The sequence below is a fragment of the Chiloscyllium plagiosum genome, chromosome 3 (assembly GCF_004010195.1).
Source record: "Chiloscyllium plagiosum isolate BGI_BamShark_2017 chromosome 3, ASM401019v2, whole genome shotgun sequence".
Classification (NCBI taxonomy): Eukaryota; Metazoa; Chordata; class Chondrichthyes; order Orectolobiformes; family Hemiscylliidae; genus Chiloscyllium; species Chiloscyllium plagiosum.
In genome coordinates this window covers 127,585,198-127,608,940 of record NC_057712.1, presented here as the reverse complement: position 1 = coordinate 127,608,940, position 23,743 = coordinate 127,585,198, and the positions used below count along the sequence as shown (strand labels likewise).

Genomic DNA, 23,743 nt, shown 5'->3' with positions numbered 1-23,743 from the left:
TTTAAAATTTCATTACACTTCCAATTAAATGACTCATTGCGGAGTCTGAAACAGGGCGTGGCTCGTTTGCATGCAGAATTTGTGGTTAAGTATCAGACTGTCAGTCCATACAGACGTCAGTGTTGTGAATCTCCTGTAAACACTGAGCCTGAATTCTGCAAAGAGCTGATCAGCTGCCCACAAAAACAGTGTCGTCATTACAGGAAGTGTGAGTGGGTCTGTCAGCATCTTACGTGTTCTCTCTTTCAGTTTCTCTTTTCTTTATTTACTTCCCTCCCCATGTATTTTTAGATAAAGTTTTACATTTAGATTTTATTGTCACATGTACTTAAGTACAGGAGTACAGAGAAAAGTGTCAGATGTTGCCACACACAGCGCCTCTTACATGCAAAAAGCTTTAGTACAAACTAGTGAGAGAAACAAAATTTCAAAAGTTAATCATTACAGACTTTCACAGAATAAGCAGAAAAATAAAGTGATACGGTAATAGTTAACATTAAACTCAGCTGCCTGTTCTCGATGCTGCCACTCGCCCTTCCTGTGTTGGGCCACTGGTGCCATCGTGCAGCTGAACCTGCAGTCTCTGACCTCATTCCTGCTGCCTCTGGAACATGCTGGGGTAGGACACACATGCATGCCGAGACACTGCCAATGTGGGCCAAGAGACCAGGCCGAGACCCACCTTGCCAGGTCCACACTGAGGCCGAGAGGAGAAGGAAACAGACTCGACAAGCTCCAGCTGGAGCGTCCTACTCCGCCGCCATCTTGGATGTTGCTTCCTCAACAGGGTTCCAAATACACCAATTATTGTCTAATCATTGGCATTAGATTTTTATGTTCCCTGTATTCAAATTTACAAATTGCAAGCCTCCGATTAGGTTGTAATTAGGAATATTGCTTCCAACTCTGGATACTGTGCTGTAGAAGGGATTTTAAAGCTTTCGAAAATGTGAGGAAAAGCTTCATAACAGGAGCAGGAACAGACTGTACATTGTACTCCTCTATTCAGTACAATTGTGACAGATTTTGAGCCTCAATTCCACTTTCCCACCTGATCCTCATAATTCCTTGACTCCTGTCAGTCTACATCTTGATCACCTACACCTACACTCAGTTGAGTGACACCCTCTGAGTTGGAGAGTTCCAAAGATTCGTTGTCCTTTTAGGTGAAGAAATCCCACCTCATCTCAGTCTGATCGATCCTTAATCTGGAGACTGCTTCCTGGATTCTGGACTCTCAGGCGAAAGCTAACAACCTCTCAGCATCCCCTACAAAACCAAAGCTCCCATCTTCCCATGCTACCTCAGCATCTTGTTTGCTACAATGACCTATCTTGCATGCTTCTTAACATCACACAATATTGGGCCATTCCAATTCTTCAGTGATCATAGGAATCAGCCAAGTGAACCCTTGTTGATCTGCCCCTAAAAAAAACTTACCTTTTCTTAGGTAAAGATTCCATCAAAACTGGTCAAATTAGTAGTTATTACATGGGATCAAATGAAGATTGGCATCCGGTCAGATAGTTAACTATACGCTCGTAGATTTTTGATGTTACAGGACTGAGCTGACATTTTGAATATTCTGCTGATCTATCCTGTTGTATGTGACATTTTGGCTGCTGAGTGCCCTGACATGAGATTATTTCAGCAGAGGGAGGGTCCATACCGAGTGGCACAGGGACAGAGCTCCTGGCCACAAAACTCGTGCAGTGCCAGTGATTTTTGTCACAGTGACACACTTCCTACAAATTTCTGTGTTTACTGCCTACTCTTTACAGTTTGCTGTCAATATTACATTGTCATCCATTGTATCGAGTTACTTGCCCTCATTGTGTGACCAGGAAAACAATTCCCATGATGTGTGAAGCAAGGTTCTTGTCTGATTTCTGTTACAGTTTGTCTTTATTTTCTGCTTTTAGACAAGGTTATCAAAAATTCTCATGATCAAGAAAGAACACATCAAACAGTTAAAAGAAATGAACACGGAAGCAGAGAAACTGGTAAAGAATCTTCTCTATTTTATTGTCAGGTTTTAAATGAAACACTTGATTATGGTTATTTACTTCAAAGGCTGCCCAGCCAGAAATCAGAACTGGTTTTGGTATTGGTTGAGGGCATTATGTCAGCCAGAGCGACAGACCTACCTGCCTCTGTTCCCTTCAGGTCAGCTGGACGTTTGACCCACTTGATTTAATTTCCATCTCCAAGCTATCTAAAGATCCTTGCCCAGCCTCAGGATTCTGTCTTCCTGGAGTTCAGTGCGGACTCTTTCTGTCCGATAGGCATCCATCCTCCTCCCCCCAATCCTAGAGAACGTAGGTCACTCGAGCCCTGGATCTGCAGGTCAAAGTTCACAGAGGCACCCAAATTGCAAAGGGAAAGTCAGGAGAAATTGTTGGTTTGTGCAAAAGACATGGATGCCCTGAAACCGAGTCCACAGTAACTTGCAAAAGGGAAGCTGATTATTATTTTTGGACAAGGAAGAAATTGCATGGGGATCATACAGTGCAATGAAATTAAGCTGATAACTCTGTGAGCCAACAGAGGTGCAGTGAGAGCACAGCAGTTCAGGCAGCATCGGATGTTGCCTGAACTGCTGAGCTCTTCGAGTACCACTAATCCAGAATCTGGTTTCCAGCATCTGCAGTCATTAGATTAGATTACTTACAGATTACATTAGATTACTTACAGTGTGGAAACAGTGCATGGGGATCATACAGTGCAATGAAATTAAGCTGATAACTCTGTGAGCCAACAGAGGTGCAGTGAGAGCACAGCAGTTCAGGCAGCATCGGATGCTGCCTGAACTGCTGAGCTCTTCCAGTACCACTAATCCAGAATCTGGTTTCCAGCATCTGCAGTCATTGTTTTTATCCTAGAGATGCAGTGAACTAAATGAGCGGTTTGAATGTTGAGTCTACTAAAGCTCAATGCCTGAAGTCTGTCGGCCACATTTCCCCTTTTCATGCCAATGTTGACTGTATAGTCTGTCAATGACATGAGGTACTAACATTCCTGACTGTACAAACACTGGCCACTGCTACAGGCCAGCAGCTTTCGTTGTCTAGGTGTTGGAGAAGGCCCAGTGGCCACTTACATTGATGTCAACTTTATAAGAGTTTATAAAGTATTCACACCACGATGTAACTGCTGTCAGGGTGGATTGTACAAAATAAGTATTCTGGGACCTGAATTTCTCAATGATAAAAGACCAAGTTCCATCTCGTTCACTTTCTACCATCTGCAGTAGTCACAAGGAGAATGAAGTTCCTGATCAGTCAAAGCAGTCAATCTGTATGAAATAGTCACCAGCAGACCCAGCCACAGGGTGACTATCAGCCCTTACTGGAATAAAGATGTCATGGAATCCCAGGCTCTAAATTGCTTGTTCCTCCCAAGCATATTATCATGCTCCCAAAATATTTTCTGATAGTGTGCTATCACTTCTACAGTAGTCAAGTGACCTCAAGGCATTGTATCAAGTGTTGTGGGTCACAACATACAGAGAACACAGAAATTCTGTCCGCACATTTAGACACAACCAAGTGAATGATGTGGAAAATGGATATCAAGGTGGGAAAGGCGAGATTCAAGGAATTACCTTGAAGAGTATTTTCAGGAGATTTCTTTAAAAGAGGAGGTAAATATATGGGAGGCAGTTCTAGAGGATAAGCCAACAGTGATGGGAAATGGGGGTGAGCAAGAGATCAGCAGCTGTTCTATGGTGGGGCTTTGGAGTGGTGAGGATGGTAATGAGGCTGGAAGAATTTGCTTGAATAGTGAAAAGCAAATTCACAGGGATTTGAGGATGAGAGATTTTACATTCAAAGCCTTGAAGGGTGAAAATTAGTGTAGGAAAATGAGGATGAAGCTGGTGAGTGACTAGGATTGAGATGAGTATAGTGCAGGGGAACACGAGTAGAGTGTTGTATGAGTAACGAGTGATTCATATCATTGCTCTTCAATCCTGTATTTGGCAACTGAAGTCACTAAATATCAAAATTAGCCTGTTGTGTGTGACGTACTTTCTAGTATGTGAGAACTGATTATGCACACTATTACTGCTAAAGTGTTTACAATTATAAAAGTTTTTGAGTAGATGGGGAGAAATTTTTCCGATGGACAGGAGGGTCAATAACCAGATTAAAAGTAATGGCACAAAGTCATGGAACATTTTTTTTAATGCAACAAGTTATGAGCTGAAATGCGCTGTCTGAAAAGGCAGTGGAAGCAGATTCAATAACTTTAAAACAATATTGGATAATTATGAACAGAAGTACACCATTCAGCCCTTCAACTCTGCTCCATCATTCAATACTGATCCTATCAAAGTACTTTAAAAGGAAAATTTTTCAGGGCTTTGAATTAATGTGAAGAGTGGAACTAATGTTTTAAATCCAGTGACCCTTCCTTATGCCTTTCGTTTAGTAGGCCCAGATCTCCAGCATCTGAAGTTCTTTGTTTTATTTCAGTCTATTATTTTTTTTTAGCAGTGGTAATTGAGAGTGGAATGTTTAGTGATTATTCCCGCAAATATGAGCTCTTCTATTTTCTCCCGTTTCCCTCCTTGCCCACCCAGTCCTACACTATGGCTGTTTACTTTAAGGACAGTATCAGACCAGTTAAGGTAGGAAATGACTGACCAATTTCTCACTCCTTCAGAAATCATACTCTGCTCCCATTGGAATAGACTTTCAAAAACGATATGCGACGATTGTTTTAGAATTGGAGCAGCTAAACAAAGACCTGAACAAGGTTCTGAATAAAGTCCAACAGTATTGTTATGAGGTGAGAATTTTTGCGTTGTTTGCCTGGATCTGTTAATTTTGTAATCTCAGCATGGAGTTTCTTCACTTTTACTTCTCCTGTATAGGTCTTGTGTGCTATTTGTGTGAACCTTTGAGCTTATTCAGAACTCTGCTTTGCTTTCCATATGCTAATCAGCACCAAATCCTGCTCACCCATTACCGTGTGCCTGCTCAAATACATCAGCTGCTTATCCAGCATCCCCTCAATTTTTAAAGTCCTCATCCTTGTGTTGATGGCTCTGCTCCCTCGCTGTCTCTGCAATCCCTTGTAGCCCTACAACTCTCCAATACCACTGCATTACAGGGGGTGTGATGGATGGTAGTTTCAGGAAGGTAGAAAAACCACAGATACAATTAGGTAGATGGATTACTGCTGGGAAAAGTAGGAGAGATTGGCAAGAAGTACAGGAGATTCCTGTGACTATCCCAATCTCAAACCAGTGTGCTCTTTTGGATTCTGTAGGAGTGATGGCTTCTCAGGGAGGTATAGCACTGACAACCAGGTTTCTGGTACCCTGACTGGCTCTCCTGTAAATAAGGGTATATCAGGTTCCAAGCAATCAGTTGTGATTGGGAACTGTCTGGACAGGGGCACAGCCAGATGTTTCTGCAGCCATCAGCGAGACATCAGGATGCTGTGTTGCCTCCCCGGTGCCAGGATCAGGATTTCTCAGAGCTGGTGTAGAATATTCTGAAAAGAGAGAATGACCAGCAGAAGCTGATTGTACATGTTGGTACCAACGACATAGGTAGAGAAAGGGACGAGGTTCTGCAGAGAGATTATAGGAAGTTAGGCAAGCGGTTAAAATTTAGGTCCTTGAGGGTAGTAATATCTGGATTACTCCAACCATGCCGCCCCGATAATGCAAACCAGGGCAGGACTTCTACAGCTAATGGCAGGGCCCTGGGAGTGTTGCTGAAGAAACAGACAGAGGGGGTACAGGTGCCTAGTTCCTTGAACGTAGTGTCATAGGTGGAATGTGTGGTAAAGAAGGCATTTGGCACGCTTGCCTTCATTTGTCAGTGCAGCCAATCTCAAATTTGGGACGTCATGTTGTGGCTGAGCAGGACATTGAAGCCACTTTTAGAATACTGTGTTCACTGCAGGTCTCCCTGCTATTGGAAAGAAGGATATTGCCGGGATTAGAGGGTTTGAGCTATAGGGTGAGGCTCATTCAGCTGGGGGTTTTCCCTGGAGTGTTGGAGGCTGAGAGGTGACCTTCAAAAGGTTTATAAAGTCATGAGGGGCACGGATAGGGTGAATAGTCAAGATCTTTTTCCCGCAGTAGGGGAGTCCAAAGTAGAGAGCATAGGTTTAAGGTAAGAAGAGGAAGATTTAAAAGGGACCTGAAGGACAACTTTTCCACGCAGAGGATGGTGCATGTATGGAATGAGCTGCCAGAGGAAATGGTGGAGGCTGGTACAATTGCAACATTGCAAAGGCATCTGGATGGGGATATGAATAAGAAGCGTTTGGAGGAATATGGGCCAAATGCTGGCAAATGGGACTAGGTCAGAGTGGGATTATGGTACACGTGGCCAAGTTGGACTGAAGGATCTGTTTCCGTTTTGTATAACTCTGTGACTCAATGCATCCAATTCTTAATTTTCATCATTTCACCCTTGTTGGCAATATCATCTGCTGCCTCAGTTCCGATATTTGCTCCTGAAATCTCTTTTCAGTTGCTCCTTAAAACCTACAGTTACCAATCCTTTTATCTCTTTATACAGCCCAATGTCAAACTGAGACTTCTGTGAACTGTCTTGGAAGTCACTCCATAAAATGCAGCTTGTTGACTCAGCTTTGTGTTCCATTCTGTCAGTCTAACTTTAGGCAACATTTGATGTGCAGTGGCTGAGAGTTTGTGCATTGGTTCACCTTGCCATATTTGCTTTTTTTTGTCTTAAAAATGATTAGCTTGCTCCTGACCAGGGCTTGCAACCCATGGACCAGCCCACAGATATGCGCAGGAGGTGTGAGGAGGAAGCTCATGAACTTGTACGACAGGCAAACACATCACAAACTGGGCAGGCCAGCGTGAGGAATGAAAATCTCACTGATCTAATAGCCAGGTTGACAGCTGTGCTACTACAGATAAAGGTAAGGCCAGCGTTCAGACCCAGGCTGCAGTCGTGCTGGTAGGCTTTACAACCTCAAGGCTGTGATCTTCTATACAGTCTGGGTAAATTGTGAAATTTAATTTCATAGTCCTGTCATTTGTAGTTCATTGCCAGATTAAAAATTATGTTGCCAATCATTGGATTTGCAGCTCACTCAGTATTGTTATAACAAACCCAGCCGCTGCCTATATCTGGTGTTGCCTACAAGTGCTCCAGTCTCTGTAGTTGTTGATGCTATAATGCCCTCTGTGGTCAAGCAAGTCATCTAGTTGCTCTGTAGTGTAACTAAAGATGGACCTTTTGAGTCTCACTGACATCCTGAGAATTTTTTAAAAAGCCACAGATCTGAGGTTTGTGCCATCAGGTTTACTCTGACATTGCTGCGTGTTAGTGGGAGACAGAAAAATCCTGCTTAGTAACTGAGTACAAATCTTATTAGTCTGCACTTTTTACACATATGGAATGAATTTAGAGAAGGGAAAAATTCAACCCATTGTCTCCATATCAGCTCTTTGAGAAAGCAATCTAATGAATTCCACTTTTCCTGCTCTTAGAACAGTACAGCATGGGAACAGCCCCTTCGCCCCCACCATGTCTGTGCCAACCATGATGCCATTCTAAAGTAATTTCATCTGCCTGCAACAAGAGTGATATGGATCTATTCCTTGCCTGTCGACGTATCTGTCTAAATGCCTCTTAAACCTTGCTATCCTATTTGTCTCTATCACCGCCCTGGCAGCATGTTCCAGGAACTTACCAGCCATCTGTGTAAAATCCTTTCCTCGCACATCTCCTTGCTTCTCAAATTTATGCCTCTAGTATTTCTGACTTGGGCAAAAGTCTCAGACTATCCACCATATCCATGCCTCTCATAATTTTGATTCGGAGGTGCCGGTGTTGGACTGGGTGTACAAAGTTAAAAGTCACACAACACCAGGTTATAGTCCAACAGGTGCTTCCAATTAAACCTGTTGGACTATAACCTGGTGTTGTGATTTTTAATCTCATAATTTTATTTACTTGCAAAAGCTCACCCCCATCTTTCAAAGCTCGAGTAAAAACAATCCAAATTTGTTCTTCTTATCCTCATAGATAATTCAGTCCAATCCAGTTGACATCCTGGTAAACCTCTTTTGCATCTTTCTAAAGCCTCCAGATCCTCTTACTCTATGACCTTGCAAAATATACCTTTCTGGTATTCAAGTAATTTCTTCTTGTGATGTAACCATAGCCCAGTTCAGCTTCTAAACCATCCAGTAGAATCTTAAGTTATAGAGTCATAGAGATGTACAGCACATAAACAGACCCTTCGGTCCAATCCGTCCATGCCGACCAGATATCCCAATCCAATCTATCCCACCTGCCAGCACCCGGCCCAAATCCCTCCAAACCCTTCCTATTCATATACCCATCCAAATGTCTCTTAAATGTTGCAATTGTACCAGCCTCCACCACTTCCTCTGGTAGCTCATTCCATACACGTACCACTCTCTGTGTGAAAGAGTTGCCCCTTAGGTCTCTTTTATATCTTTCCCCTCTCACCCTAAACTTATGTCTTCTTGTTCTGGACTCCCCAACCCCAGGGAAAAGACTCTGCCTATTTAACCTATCTATGCCCCTCATAATTTTATAAACCTCTATGAGGTCACCCCACAGCCTCCGACGCTCCTGGGGAAAACAGCCCCAGCCTGTTCAGCCTCTCCCTGTAGCTCAAATCCTCCAACTCTGGCAACATCCTTGTAAATCTTTCCTGAACCCTTTCAAGTTTCACAACATCCTTCTGATACGAAGGAGACCAGAATTGCACGCAATATTCCAACAGTGGCCTAACCAATGTCCTGTACAGCCGCAACATGACCTCCCAACTCCTGTACTCAATACTCTGACCAATAAAGGAAAGCATATCAAACGCCACCTTCACTACCCAACTGCCTGCGACTCCACTTTCAAAGAGCTATGAACCTTCACCCTAAGGTCTCTTTTTGTTCAGCAACACTCCCCAAGACCTTACCAGTAAGTGTACAAGCCTGATTTGCCTTTCCAAAATGCAGCACCTCACACTTATCTAAATTAAACTCCATCTGTCACTTCTCAGTTCATTGGCCTATCTGGTCAAGATCCTGTTGTAATTGAGGTAACCTTCTTCGCTGTCCACTATATCTCCAATTTTGAGATCTTTGAGATCTGCTGATGGGGTTGAACAGAGTTAAGTTCTGGTACCATCACTCTTTGGCATGTTCTCCTTTGTTGTCACATGCTTTCATCTCATCTGAAGGTTGTTTACTTTTATATACCAGAACTGAGGGAACGCTGTGTTTAGTCTTGCTTGTCTGAGATCCAAGGCAAAGATGCATCAAGTCTTCAGAGTGTTTCTTGATACTGACAAACCTATACTAATAAGACACCCCTGTAGCAGCAAATGGACACACTTCCTCAGACCTGCAAAGAGCTTGATTTGATGTCAGCATCAGGAAAACAGACTTCATCGTACAGGACGTCGCCATACTGTCTTTATTAGCACTGATAACATGACGTTAAAGGTTGTTGATAGCTTCATATATCTAAGCTTCACAGTCACCAGCAATGTATGATTTGATCCTGAAATCAGCACACATGACAAAAGCTGCAGCTGTTCTTGCCAAGGTGAATGAGTGTGGAATAACAGCAACCCGCAGATCTACCAAACCCGAGTCTTCATCCCCACTACAGTGTGGAAACTTGAACACAAAGGCTGAACTGTTTCCAACTTCACTGTCTCGAGCCTATCCTGGGTGTCTCTTCACAACTTGGAGGTCTTGGAGCATGCCAATTCAGTCAATTCAGTACATTCATTGCTAAGTCACCAACATCTGTCCTTGTTCAGCCACCTTCATCAGATGGACAACAGGACTTTAACTTTGTATGGTGAACTGTCACTGGGTTATGACCTCCTGGGCATCTGTACTTCTGCTACAAGGACGGTTGAAAGTAGTGAATGAAGATCATAGAAAATCACAGAATCCCTACAGTGTGGAAACAGGCCATTTGGCACAACAAGTCCACACCAACCCACCGAAGAGTAACTCACCCAGACCCATTCCCCGACCCAATTACTCAACATTTACCCCTGACTAATGCACCTAACCTACACATCCCTGAATACTATGGGCAATTTAGCTTAGCCAATTCACCTAACTTGCACATCTTTGCACTGTGGGAGGAAACCCACGCAGACACTGGGAGAATGTGTAAACACCAAATAGATAGTCATTCGAGGCTGGAATCGAACCCGGGTCCCTGGCGGTGTGAGGCAGCAGGGCTAACTACTGAGCCACCGTGCCAACATCAACACAGTCACAGAGGAAGGAGATGTGGCTTTGAAAGCACGTTTGGCCAATATTTTATAAAACACTAGGAGGGGAATAGAAAGCAGTGTGAGCGAATAAACTGAAAGATTCAAACAGAAATCCCATCAGAGAAAAGCAGAACTTCTTCAAAGTAGGCATATGGAGTCATAGAGATATAGAGCACAGACACTGACCCTTCGGTCCAACTCATCCATGCCGACCACATATCTGAAATAAATTTAGTCCCATTTTCCAGTATTTGGCCAGTATACCTCTAAACCATCATATTCATATACCTATCCAGATGCCTTTTAACCATTGTAATTGTACCAGCCTCCACCACTTCCACTGGCAGCTCATTCCATACACTCACCACCCCCTGCTGATAAACAGTTGCCCCTTTAGTCCTTTTAAATCTTCAACCTATACCCTCTAGTTTTGGACTTGCCCAGCCTGGGAAAGGACCTTGTCTACTTATCCTATCCATGCTCCTCATGATTTTATAAACTTCTGTAAGGTCACCCTTCAACCTCCAACCCTCCAGGGAAACTAGGCCCAATCTATTCAGCCTGTCCTATAACTCAAACCCTCCAACTCTGGCAGCATCCTTGTAAATTTTTTCCGAATGCTTTCAACTTTCACAACCTTCTTCCTACAGCAGGGAGACAGAATTGCATGCAGTATTCCAAAAGTGACCTAATCAATATCCTGTGCCGCAACATGACCTCCCAACTCCTACACTGATCAAATAAAGGAAAGCATACCAAATGCTGCCTTCACTATCCTATCTACCTGCGACTCCACTTTCCAGGAACTATGAACCTCCACTCCAAGGTCTCTTTGTTCAACAATACTCTCCAGGACCATGGATGAAAAACAACCCTCCACCACCACCCTCTGTCTTCTATCTTTGAGCCAGTTCTGTATCCAAATAGCTAGTTCTCCCTGTATTCCATGTGATCTGACCTTGCTAACCAGTTTACCATGAGGATCCTTGTTGAACATCCACTGCTCTGTCCTCCTCAATCCTCTTCGTTACTTCAAAAAACGCAATCAAATTAGTGAGACACTATTTTCCATGCACAAATTTCCCATGATGACTGTCCCAAATCAGTCTTTGCTACCTTCTCCCCACCCCCCACTCCACTTTTATCTCTCCACCCTGGAAGCTCACTGCCTCCATTCCTGCTGAAGGGCTTTTGCCCGAAACGTCGATTTTTCTGCTCCTCAGATGCTGCCTGACTTGCTGTGCTTTTCCAGCACCACTCTGATCTAACCCCTGTCCTGAATTAGTCCTTGCCTTTCCAAGTACATGTAAATCCTGTTGCTCAGCATTCCCTCCAAAACTTGTTTGGAGAAGTGGCAATGAATTAAACATGCAAATAAAAGCAAAGTACTACAAATGCTGGAGAGAGAAACAAAGTTAGTGTTTCAAGATCAGTGTGACTCCTCTTCGGAAACTCAAGAGAAAATGTCATACAAGACTAGAAACGGTAACTCTCTTTCTCTATCCACAGCTGCTACCAGACCTGCTGAGTTTCTCCAGAATTTCTGTTCTTATTTCAGATCTCCAGCTCCTACAGTACTCTGCTTTTAATCATCACAATCTCTGTTGGTTGTGACTTCTGGAGAGGCAGTAGAAGAAGCAAGCAGTAACAAAGAAAACTCAGCTGGCCAAGGAGATGGTCTAGAGAAAGAAGAGGCCAGCAAATTATCCTTCTTTTCAGCCCACCGTCTCCCTCTGCTGTGTGGGGCTTTGGAGGCACAGAGTCAACTACTGCCGCAAGCCCCCATCGTAACGAGACAGAAGGCTGCTAACGTTCCTGTGCAAAGCCTGAGGGAGACAAGTGGCGAAGAGATTTCAGGGAGAAATCTAGGGTGGTAGCAGAGAATGAAGAGGGAGTAGAATCAGGTGAGATGTCCTAAGGAGGGAAAGCTGCCAGAGGTTAGGGTGACAGACCCTGGTGAAATCACGTCTGTGAACAGGGCTAATGAATAGTGAGAAACTAGCATGATCAAAGTTTGTGAGAAGATTTGTAGCTCGGGTGCTCGTTGCTGTGGTTCTGTTCGCCGAGCTGGAAGTTTTTGTTGCAAACGTTTCGTCCCCTGTCCAGTAATGCAAAGGTTAGAACAAACAGTCTTACCACAAATTCAACCCAAACTCTGGGTCAGAGTGATGACACCTTTGTAATCATTAAAAACACGGAAATAGAGAATACACACCGGATCATCAACGCCACACTCACAGGAATCCGATTCACGAGAGAGAAAGAAAAGGACAACCAACTCCCATTCCTAGACGTGACACTATTCAAAAGGGCCACAACACACTGCAGCACACTAGAACTGCAAAAAGAGGAAGAGGAACACCTATACAAGGTATTCGCCAAAAAAAACGGATATCCTCGCAATTTCATCAACAGATGCCTAAGAGGAAGACAACGGAACGAGGACATGCCATAACCCAAAGGGCTTGCCACACTACCATACATCAGGAGCATCTCTGAAATGACAGCCAGACTACTGCGACCACTAGGACTTATAACAGCACACAAACCAACAGCCACGCTCAGACAACAACTCACCAGAACGAAGGACCCGATACCCAGCATGAGCAAAACTAATGTAGTGTACAAAATCCCATGCAAGGAATGCACAAAACACTATATAGGAAGACAGCTAACTATCCGCATCCACGAACATCAACTAGCCACGAAACGCCACAACCAGCTATCCCTAGTAGTCATACACGCAGACGACAAGCAACATGAATTCGACTGGGACAACACTACCATTATAGGGCAAACTAAACAAAGAACAGCCAGGGAATTCCTAGAAGCTTGGCACTCATCCACAAACTCCATCAACAAACACATCGACCTGGACCCAATATACCGGCCACTACAGCGGACAGCTGAAACTGACAACTGGAAGTGGCAGGGACAGGCCACTATAAATGTCGGAGGAAACACCACAGAAGCGCTTCACAGGAGGCTCCCAAGCACTGAGGATGTCACCTAGACGGGGGACGAAACGTTTGCAACAAAAACTTCCAGCTCGGCGAACAGAACCACAGCAACCAGCATGAGCGTGACGGGCGAAGGTTTACTCTGGCCAGTCAGAATGTAGATTTGATGTAGTGAAATTGAGCAGAGCTAATTGGTTTCTGTAAGTGAGTGGCAGTCACTGAGTAAAATTGGCATTATGTACTACTCATTTGCCTTAGTTGAATTTATCCAGCGGAAACTGGCCATTCAAACTAAACATTTGTCAGTGTTCTTGCTTCACAAAGCTTCTTCCCACTCCACATCATAGTCAAAAAAAAGTGCACCTTCCAAATCACTGTGAACTGTGTGGGTGTGGGTGTAGAGGAACAAAGGAACAGGTGTAAGCCATTCAGCCCCTTGATCCTGTTCTGTCATTTGTGAGATCACAGTTGTCTGTAGTCTAGCTCCATATACCTGCCTTAAATCCATATCCCTTAATACCATGACTTATCAAAAATGTATCTATCTCAGATTTAAATCTAACATCTGATCCAGCATTCACTGTCATTTGTGGACGAGAATGTGAAATATCTATCACTCTGTGTTTACAAGTACTTCCTAACACCTCTCGTGAACAATCCAGCCCTAATTCTCAGAATGTGCCCCCTGGTTCTAGAATCCCCAACCAGTGGGAATAGAGTATCTACCCTGTCTCTTCCTGTTAATATCTTGAAGACTTCAGTCAGACTACTCCTTAATCTTCTAAATTCTAGAGAAAACATGCCTGATGTGTATAATTGCTCCTCGTAACCCTATGAAGTCCAGATATCATTTTTCTAAACCTATGTTGTATTTCCTCCATGGCCAACGCATGATCCCAAAAGTGTGGGCCCAGATCTGCTCAGAGTACTCCAAGTGGGGTCTAGCCAGGGTTTTGTGGAACTGCAACATAACTTCTGCATTCCACTATCTGTCTTGATTATTTTATGCATCTGTTTATGACATTTTAAAGATCTATGCACCTGAATTCCCCCCAGTCTCTTTGGACATCAATTGTATTTAACTTCATAACCAGCTAGGACATACCTTGATCTGTACTTTTACAGTCTAAAATGGATAACCTCACACTTGCTTACATTGAACTCCATCTCCCACAATCTTGCCCATTCACCTAGTCTATTAACATCCCTTTGCAATTTTATTTTATCATCTGCATATATTATACACATCTATTGTGCCGTTGCTGTAAAATAACTAACACTGCAGATTAGTTTAGACCACCTCTTCTCTCTTCGGTTGAAAGCGTTGGCTCTTTTACTGAGCTACAGGTGATAAGGCTTACCCTAATGTACCTTTCTGCAAATGGTCACTGTCCTTTGAGCAAGGCACACCTTGTATGTCAGCAAACTGTCCTCACAGGTCCACAGTATAACTCTCTCCACACCCACATTATTGCAAAAGCTGTTGCGATGTGTAGACGAGTGGAAGGTCTTCATCTTGACTGAAGCAATTATAGCAGCATTCACTACTCATCCCAGCTCAAACTGGCTATGTGAATCCGAACTAAGATCAAAGGAAAGACCTTCCTAATCTCACAAGTCATGCAGTAATAATGGGGTAATTGTCACATTGATTCTTTGATCTGACCAAGCCTTTCGTCTTGTACGAGACAAGGTTCATAGTCTGGCAGTCAGTCCTTGAACAATAACTCCATCAGGAATTATCTGACGGAGAGTTGAGGGCTTCAGGCAACAATCACTGTGGATTTTGAGCAATGGTAATAGCTAAGCAGAGAAACATGTAAATACCAGGCTGCACTTGCATGATTTTCAGGGCATTCGTAAGAAAAGGCCCTGGGAGCAGCCCAGGGGAGTGACTGAGTGTGTTGTCATTGTCCTGTGGTGACATCATTTCCTGTTCTCTTTCGCAGGGCGTGGTTAATGGGATCCAAGTCAATGTGTTAGTTTCCGGTTGGAATGCCATGATTCTAGGAATTTTCGTGCGTGTCTCTCTTTGGTTCATCCTAGGATGAATGTGTTGTCCCAGTCGAAGTGGTGTCCTTCCTCATCCGTATATAAGGATACCAGTGAGAGAGGGTCATGTCGCTTTGTGGCTAGTTGATGTTCATGTATCCTGGTGACTGGTTTTCTGCCTGTTTGTCCAATGTAGTGTTTGTTATAGTTCTTGGTATTTTGTAAATGACATTAGTTTTGCTTGTTGTCTGTATGGGGTTTTTCAAGTTCATTAGCTGCTGTTTTAGTGTGTTGGTGGGTTTGTGGGCTACCATGATGCCAAGGGGTCTGAGTAGTCTGGCAGTCATTTCCAAGCCATAAACTAGCCACCAGGATACATGAACATCAACTAGCCACAAACGACATGACCCTCTCTCACTAGTATCCTTACGTTCAGATAAGGAAGGACACCACTCTGACTAGGACAACACATCCATCCTCGGACAAGCCAAACAAAGACACGCACGAGAATTCCTAGAAGCATGGCATTCTAACCGGAACTCTATCAACAAACACATTGACTTGGATCCCCTTTACCACCCTCTGAGAAAAAGAACAGGAAATGATGTCACTACAGCAAATGACATCACCAACTCCAGGAAACCCAAATGTATAAATAGAAAAGAGGAAACACCAGCAGTGCTTCATCCGGAGGCTCACTGAAGATGTTACCTAGTATATCGGAAAGATGTTGCAAAATGTCCAGATTACAGAGGAGACGCAGAGGGTGGTACGTGTATGGAATGAGCTGCCAGAGGATGTGGTGGAGGCTGGTACAATTGCAACATTTATGAAGCATTTGGATGGGTATATGAATAGGAAGGGTTAGGAGGGATATGGGCCGGGTGCTGGCAGGTGGGACTAGATTGGGTTGGGATATCTGGTCGGCATGGACGGGTTGGACTGAAGGGTCTGTTTCCATGCTGTACATCCATGACTCTATGGTGATGAAATGTCTGAAAATTAACCTTTCAGCTCAGCGAGCAAACCTACATCCAGAACCTCCACCTGAGCTACAAATCTTCTTAAAATTTGCTAACAGAGTAGGAGAGTTGAGTTTTGATGGGCTGACTTCTATCTTCTAAAGTCATGCACATTTTGCATTTCAGAGTTTAAGTATTGACTGCCTTTTTTAAATGGAACTGAATTCACTGAACTTCTGTCGTCTTCTCCCACCCACCCCCAACCCCCCACAGTGTCTGGCAGAAGGAGGGGACTTAAACTCTTTTGAATTCAAATCATTGACGGACTCTTTGAATGACATCAAAAGTTCTATAGATGCTTCGAACATAAGGTAGGTGGATCATGGTTTCCTCCTAAACAGGTTCAGCCAGGAGGGATGTGCAAGATGGTGTTGTAGTGGTAATGCTGAGGTAAATGCTCTGGGGTCATGGGTTTACATCTCCTCCTGGGTGCTGGTGGAGTTCAGTTCAGGAATGCAAAATTGATAGCTGGCCTCCACAATGGCGACCAGCTTATAAAATTGCTTGTTCCTAAAAACAGATTGGTTTAACCAATATCCTTCAAGAAAGCAAATCTGCCATCCTTACCTAGTCTGGCTTGGCTCACACGTGACTCCAGACCCACAACAGTGGCCTCAAGTCACTGTATTGTCAGGCTGAAAGTACCTAATGGGTACTTTTTAAGGCATGATCAAGATTAATACGAGAATCTGCATATATTTAAATATAAAGCAGATCGATTGGCTTAATTTACTTAGCATATATTAGAGATGACTGAGTCTCACACTACCTTCTCTTCATTGAGGTCTTTGGTGACAATGACACTCTGGGTTCTGTCTCCTATTCCATGGCACTAACCCTGCAGTGAAAAGTCCGATGAGTGGAGAAAGGTCCCTGATATTGATACTTTTCTGAATCTAGATTTTGTGCTGCACCTCCTCCTCATAATGACTGCAGTACTTTTCCAAAACAGGCTGAGAAACAAATCCAGATAGCCCCATGTAACTGCACAACAGGACACTTCTCACAGAAAATAATGTCACATGGTTACCTCCCAGTCAAGGCAGGCTGTTCTTCATGTACTTTTCCACTTTCCTTCAGTTGCTCATTGCCATGAGCAATTAACCCTTAATGGTCTGGTTTGATAATTGTTTTTAAGCCTAACATACTGTCACTCCATTCAAAGACAATAAGAGATGGGCAGCAAACGCCCGTCTTGCCAGAATCACCCACATCCCATCAAAGAATTTTTAAACACACCACCCTCTCTTATCTGTAAGAGTTGCCTACTGTTCTCTTGATCCCATTCCTGCTGAACTGCAGGCCATTCACCATCCCTTCCTGTCTCCACACCAGGTGATATTGTTTGTTTCCAATGGCTGCCTTTCCTGAAGAATTGTACTTTCCCATTTAAATTTATCACCATTCACTGGCTGAAGAAGATTCACTCTTCCAGACGTGTTCCCAGGATGGTGGGAGTGTTTAACGAAGAGAGATTGCGCACACTGTCCTGTATTTTGTAAAGTTTTGAAGAATGAGAGGTGATCTCGCTGAAACTTACTGAATACTTTAAGGGATATAGACAGTATAGATACAAGTCAGATGTTTCCACTGGTTGGAGAGTTTCGAACCAGAGGCACAATTTAAAAATAAGGGAGTACTACTTCTGGCCAATTTGGAAATTAGTTTACTCAGAGGATGTGATCCTTTGGAATTCTCTACTTCAGGGGGCTGTGGAGGCTCAGTCTTTGAGTATGTTGAAGCTGGAGATTGATAATTTGCTGATGGCCAACAACTTGTAGGCCAATAGTGATGGGGTGAGTAAAAGACACTGAATTATTTGATCAGCTGTGATACACATTCAATGGGCTAAATGGCCTACTCCTCTTGCTATGTTCCTATTAATTTTCTAGTCTTGCAGACAATGATCCCATCGGTAATTCCCTTTTCCCTTAAGTATGTGAATGTATTGTCATACTAAATCTGTGCCCATCTCTGCTAGAATTCCTTGTTTGAATCTCTTCAGTTTTCAGCCCCTTGCCAGAGGACCAGAACATCCTTAATCAGTGTTACAATCCAAATGACATCCTCTGTGACTGTGGCAAACGTAAACCTTTCCTCCTTGCCCTTCTCAAGCTTTTGACTAGAACATCCTCATTCTGTACCTGGGTGGAACTGCCTCTCTCTTTCCCATCACAGATGGAATTCAGTATCAGCAATAAAAATGAGCATTTATAGATCAGGGTACCTTTTGGGTGGTATGAAGTTAAATATAATGTATGTCCAAAGAGACCTCAGGGAGGGTTTCAGGTGTATCGAAGCTTCAAAAGTCACGCAGGTACAGAAAATCAGAAAGAAAGCTAACAATGCTGACCTTTCTATCTTGAGAACTGGAATACAAGGATGCAGTTATACAAATTCCTGGTTAGACCCCTCTTGGAGGACTTTAAGTAGATCTGGGCATTACACCTTAGAAAGAATATATTGGCCCTAGAGAAGTATAACAGATTTACAAGAATGATACCTGGACTTCAAGGTTTAAGTTATAAGGAATGATAATACAAATTAGGCCTGTTCTCTCTCAAATTTAGAAGGTGAAGGGGTCATCTGATCAAAGTCTTCAAGATATTAACAGGAAACTGCAGAGTAGATAAACTATTTCCATAGGTTGTAGACTCTACAACTAGGGGACACATTCTGAGAATTAGGGCCAGACCCTTCAGGAGAGATGTCAGGAAGCACTTCTACATCCACACAGAGTGGGAGATGTTTGGCATCTCTTCCACAAATGGCAATGGATGCTGGGTCAGTTGTTAATTTTAAATCCAAGATGGATACATTTTTAGAAAATCTCAGCAGGTCTGGCAGCATCTGTAAGGACAGAAGAGAGCTGACGTTTCGAGTCTAACTGACCGTTTGTCAAAGGGTCAGTTAGACTCGAAACGTCAGCTCTTTTCTCTCCTTACAGATGCTGCCAGACCTGCTGAGATTTTCCAGCATTTTCTCTTTTGGTTTCAGATTCCAGCATCCGCAGTAATTTGCTTTTATTTTATGGATAAATTTTTGTTAAGCAAAGGTATTAAGGGATCTGGGCCAAAGACGGGTATATGGAGTTAAGCCACAGATCTGCCATAGTATTATTGAGTGGTAGAACAGGCTTGAGGGGCTGAATGGCTGTTCCCAAGTTGCCTAGTTCCACTGCACCCTATCAGTTATATCACTTGCAAAGGTTTTTTTATTCCCATTCCCACTCTGCTACCTCTGGAATCCCCCAAAGATCTACCTCCTTGGCCTCCTCCTATTCCTGATCTATATGCGACATTATCCAAAATCCACCATTACTTTCCACATCTGTCATGACACTCATCATTAGCTCTATCCACTGCTCCTCTGTCATCACACTGCTCACCTGATGTCTTATCACACCTTTCACCATAACAGATGCCAGGTCTGACAATTTCCACATTTCCAAACTACATTTACTCCACCACTGCTGACCATATCTGCAAGCTGCCAAAATCCTAAGCACAAGAATTCCCTCCACCCCTTTCCCTTCTTTCTGATTCTCAAAGTCTGCCTCTTTGGTTCACCTTTTGGTCTAATCTACTTCAAAATGTTCTGCCTCGTTAAATGGGTGATCTAAACACAAGTTATTGTTTCCGTAGCTGCTTCCAAAACAATGTTGAAATCCACGTTGCCCACATCCAGAGTGGCCTCAGCCAGATGGGGAACCTCCACGCCTTCACGGCCAACAACACCAACAGGGATTGAAGGAAAGTGATGAACTTTTGTCCAGGACAGCCGCATGGGGTGAAGCCTCAGCCAGTGAGTGGCAGAAGGAAAGAAGATTTTTTTTAAGTTTAACTAAAACACATGTGACAGGGAGAGCAATTTCTGTGCTCTTACTCTGTACTTTTTCATTAAATATGTAGCGCAGCAGCAGCAGCCTGAGCTCTTCAGGAATCTGATTTATTTTTGTATGTTTGGCCATTTAAAGGTTTATTACTCATGCTTTCTCTAACTGTAAATAGTAACTGTAAACTTAGGTAGATATTGACTTATCCTGAGGGATGTTGAGCTGAATTATGTAAAAATGTAAATAGTTTTTATTTTTAAAAACACAAAAAGGAATGTCGTGACGGCCATCTCCAGATGCACTGGTTGCATCTTCCAGTCCTGGAGTTCCCTGGTGCTCGAGATTTTTCATCTGCCTCTGTTTTTGTCCTGATTTCTCTCCTGCAGCATTTGAGACAGGTTCTGGTCACTAAATGGCCTGCTGTCCTACTCAACAGGTTTAGTCAGTGTAGCACCATCAGCCCCCAACCACAATACTATGTTCCTCTCTGGCTTTGAGGAAAGATCCCAAACTCATCAGATCTATTTTGTGCGATTCTCTGCACTGCTGGTGGGGCCACAGTGAGAAGTCTGGAGAAGGGGTTGATACTGTCAGGAGACATTGATAAAATGTGTATCACTTCATGCAACTGAGGAGCTTTCTATTCCCCAATGTGTAAACAAGTAGTTTATTGTGATGGTTGGGATTCTATTGAAAATATCTTGAAGTTCTCTTACACCACACTGCCCATCCTTTCTCTTTGCACCCATCTCTCTCCAAATCACAAGACTGTTCATGCAAGAGATGCAATGGAGCAAACCTGTCATATGAAAGTTGGTCGTTCTTTTTAAATGTGTTTAAATGTTTATATTGTAATGAGTGGGTAAATAAGTGTTTCCAGTTTAATGTAGATTATTGTAAAGTTTTGAATCTTTAATAAATTTCCAAATTGAAGTGTAAGTTTAGGGGGAATCGATCCAAATAACCCATTTTTGAATATTGAGCAATCCTGGGATGGAGAAACTGAGGTGACTTTTTAAATGTTTAAAAAAAAAAGCAAAAAAATGTTCACAGAACTATTATTTTCGAACTTTAACAAGTTTTGTACTTGGTTATGGTTGAATTTTTTTAAGTCTGTATCTTTTGTTAGTACTAGTGCCTCTGTTTTTTTTTTCTTTCTCCCTTCCTAGTTTTCAGTGTAAATAGAATCATCTTCCCCTTGCACTCTCAAAGTTTCTTGGAATTTCAACCAGATAGTTCTATATACTGTTGTAATTAAATCAGAATTAGTGTATGTAGTACTGCCTTTTCAGATATGTTACCTTTTGTATGGTGTATAAAATTGAAAGCAGCTTTAAATATTTATAAATAAAGATAATATATAATTAAAGATAAGGCTCTCTCCCCTCCATCTGTTTAGTTCCTTCCATCAGTTTTTGATTTTTAAACTTCTTTCGTCTTTTTGTCTTTCTCACACTAAAGTCTAATACTTTCTCCTTTTGTACAGTCTGTGTTTCTGCTTTCTAATGTACTATACCTCCTTTTTTTTTCTGTTTTAATTGCTCTGGATCCTTTAATTGCTCTGGTGTACTCTCTCACCATCCTTCTGTGCACACATCTTCCTTTCTCTCATTCACTTCTTGCTTTTATGTGCACTCTTTCCCTTCCTGTTGTGCCTTTTTCTATTGTTGTTCTGGTCACATGTTCACACAAAACTACTAATTCACTTTGTGCCGAAGTGATCTGGTGTGTTGTGGAGTCCCTTTTGTTGCAGTGTTAAAGATCGACGGAAGATCATTGTAAGTGAATTAATTTTGCACCACAAGCATTGACCTCTAAGATATGTAGATTAGAGTGGTGCTGGAAAAGCGCAGCATCCAAGGAGCAGGAAAATCAATGTTTCAGGCAAAAGCCCTTCATCAGCTGATGAAGGGCCCGAAACGTCGATTTTCCTGCTCCTTGGATGCCATCTGACTTGCTGTGCTTTTCCAGCACCACTCTAATCTAGACTCTGGTTTCCAGCATCTGCAGTCCTCACTTTTGCCTCTAAGATGTGTAGTCCCGCAGCAGTTCAGAACTTAATGTGCAGGAGGACAAATGAAGCATGCACAAGAAAGTGTGCAGCAGTCTTAAAGGGAGTGGGGCAGTGTAATAAACTAGGCATGCACAACAAACAGGATTTGGATAGAACATTGCTAATGTGGAATTTTTTTTACAACCAAGTTCCATTTTACACAAATATGACCCAATACCTTCCAGTTTTTGACGATAACTGTGATGGATGTGGTCCAACAGAATCAGAATCCACTACCTGTTCACCTGAGCAAGCTGATCACTCCTCTATTTAACATATCCCTCAAAAAGGCAGTAGCTCCAACCATATAGCATTGCCTCTGTGGTAGACTGTCATGTTACTATCATTCGAGGTCAATTCCCCGCTGCTCCGACCCCACGTCTGTTTTTTTAATCTTGTTCCCAGCTCCTGTCTTTTCCAAGTTGGTTCATGAAGAAAGCCCCAAAGTCAAGAAAACGACAAACCGAAGAACAAGGCTGCAAATCAAAAATATAGTTTTACAATGTCAAGCTTCAAAATTGTATGAAACAAATTACATGAGCTGCAGGCACAGATTCAAGCTAGAAACTATGAGAGAGTAACCATTACAGAGATATGGCTGCATGATGTTCAGTCCTCATGAGGGACCATACCCTGATGAGGACTAACCCCTGAAGAAGTCTGGTTCCTGACTCTGACCTTTTGTTGACATCCTAATTCTAGGAACTGGTAAATCTCCCCTTTTTCAATCCTTTTCACCAATGGATTTGGGAAAAGTCCTTCCAATGTCAGAACAGCAATCACCTCCTTGGAAAACCCCTACTCGAGGTCAGCTCACATTTCATACGAAGACCTTTCTGTTGATCTTAAGCAACCAGGACATAAAGCATCAGTGACCTGGTGGTCTTCATTACTTTCATCTTTAACTGGCCTTTTAAAACTGTAGAAGCAGTAACAAGGCATTCAGCCCACTAAGTCTGCTCTGCCATTGAGATCATGGCTGATCTGATAATCTATAACTGAATTCCTACCTCTTTCCCCCTAATCTTTGATTCTCTTCCTGATTAAAAATTATCTCAGCCTTGAATATACTGCTTGATCCAGCATTTACGACCCTCTGCAGTAAAGATTTCCACAAATTCACTTCCTTCTGAAAGAAGAAATTCTTCCTTACCTCTGTCTTTAACATGAGACCCCTCATTCTGAAATTACACCCTCTGGACCTAGGCACTACAACAAGGGAAAACTACCTTTCTGCATCTACTGTTCATATCCCCATTTGTCTTTTTGTTAGAAATTAATTATTTGAATACATAGACATATTTCTTATAGGGATAGTCAGGAATAATGAAGTCTGTAAACATATGCAACATGCAGAACAATCTCGAAGATAAATTACTGTTTCTAAAAGCTATTGATTTATATACACTGGGTTGGACAACAAATTTATTTTTACAGATGTTCACCTATTGGAATGGATTAACAGTAATCTGACATATTGCACTGCCATTTTCTGTTCATTAATATAACAGAATATAATGATGTAGCAAGTTCTGAGTAGCCATGAGCTCCCTGGCAACTCAGTGTTTACAAGAGGTCCCTGAAATATCTCCGTATTTACAGGGGAATCCCTGGG

At 42.7% G+C, this 23,743-nt stretch overlaps 1 protein-coding gene across 2 annotated transcripts in view; it reads left to right on the top strand.

Moving 5' to 3' along the window:
* lin9 (lin-9 DREAM MuvB core complex component) overlaps positions 1-21,444 on the top strand; it is a 60,153-nt gene extending 38,709 nt beyond the window's left edge. For both annotated transcript variants that reach the window (XM_043687285.1, XM_043687284.1), the window contains 5 exons: positions 1,923-2,003; positions 4,666-4,791; positions 6,730-6,912; positions 16,454-16,551; positions 19,885-21,444. In XM_043687285.1, the coding sequence (XP_043543220.1) occupies positions 1,923-2,003; positions 4,666-4,791; positions 6,730-6,912; positions 16,454-16,551; positions 19,885-19,990 (594 nt within the window). In that variant the 3' untranslated portion in view covers positions 19,991-21,444. The remainder of the gene's footprint in view (positions 1-1,922; positions 2,004-4,665; positions 4,792-6,729; positions 6,913-16,453; positions 16,552-19,884) is intronic.
* The last annotated feature ends 2,299 nt before the right edge of the window (positions 21,445-23,743 follow it).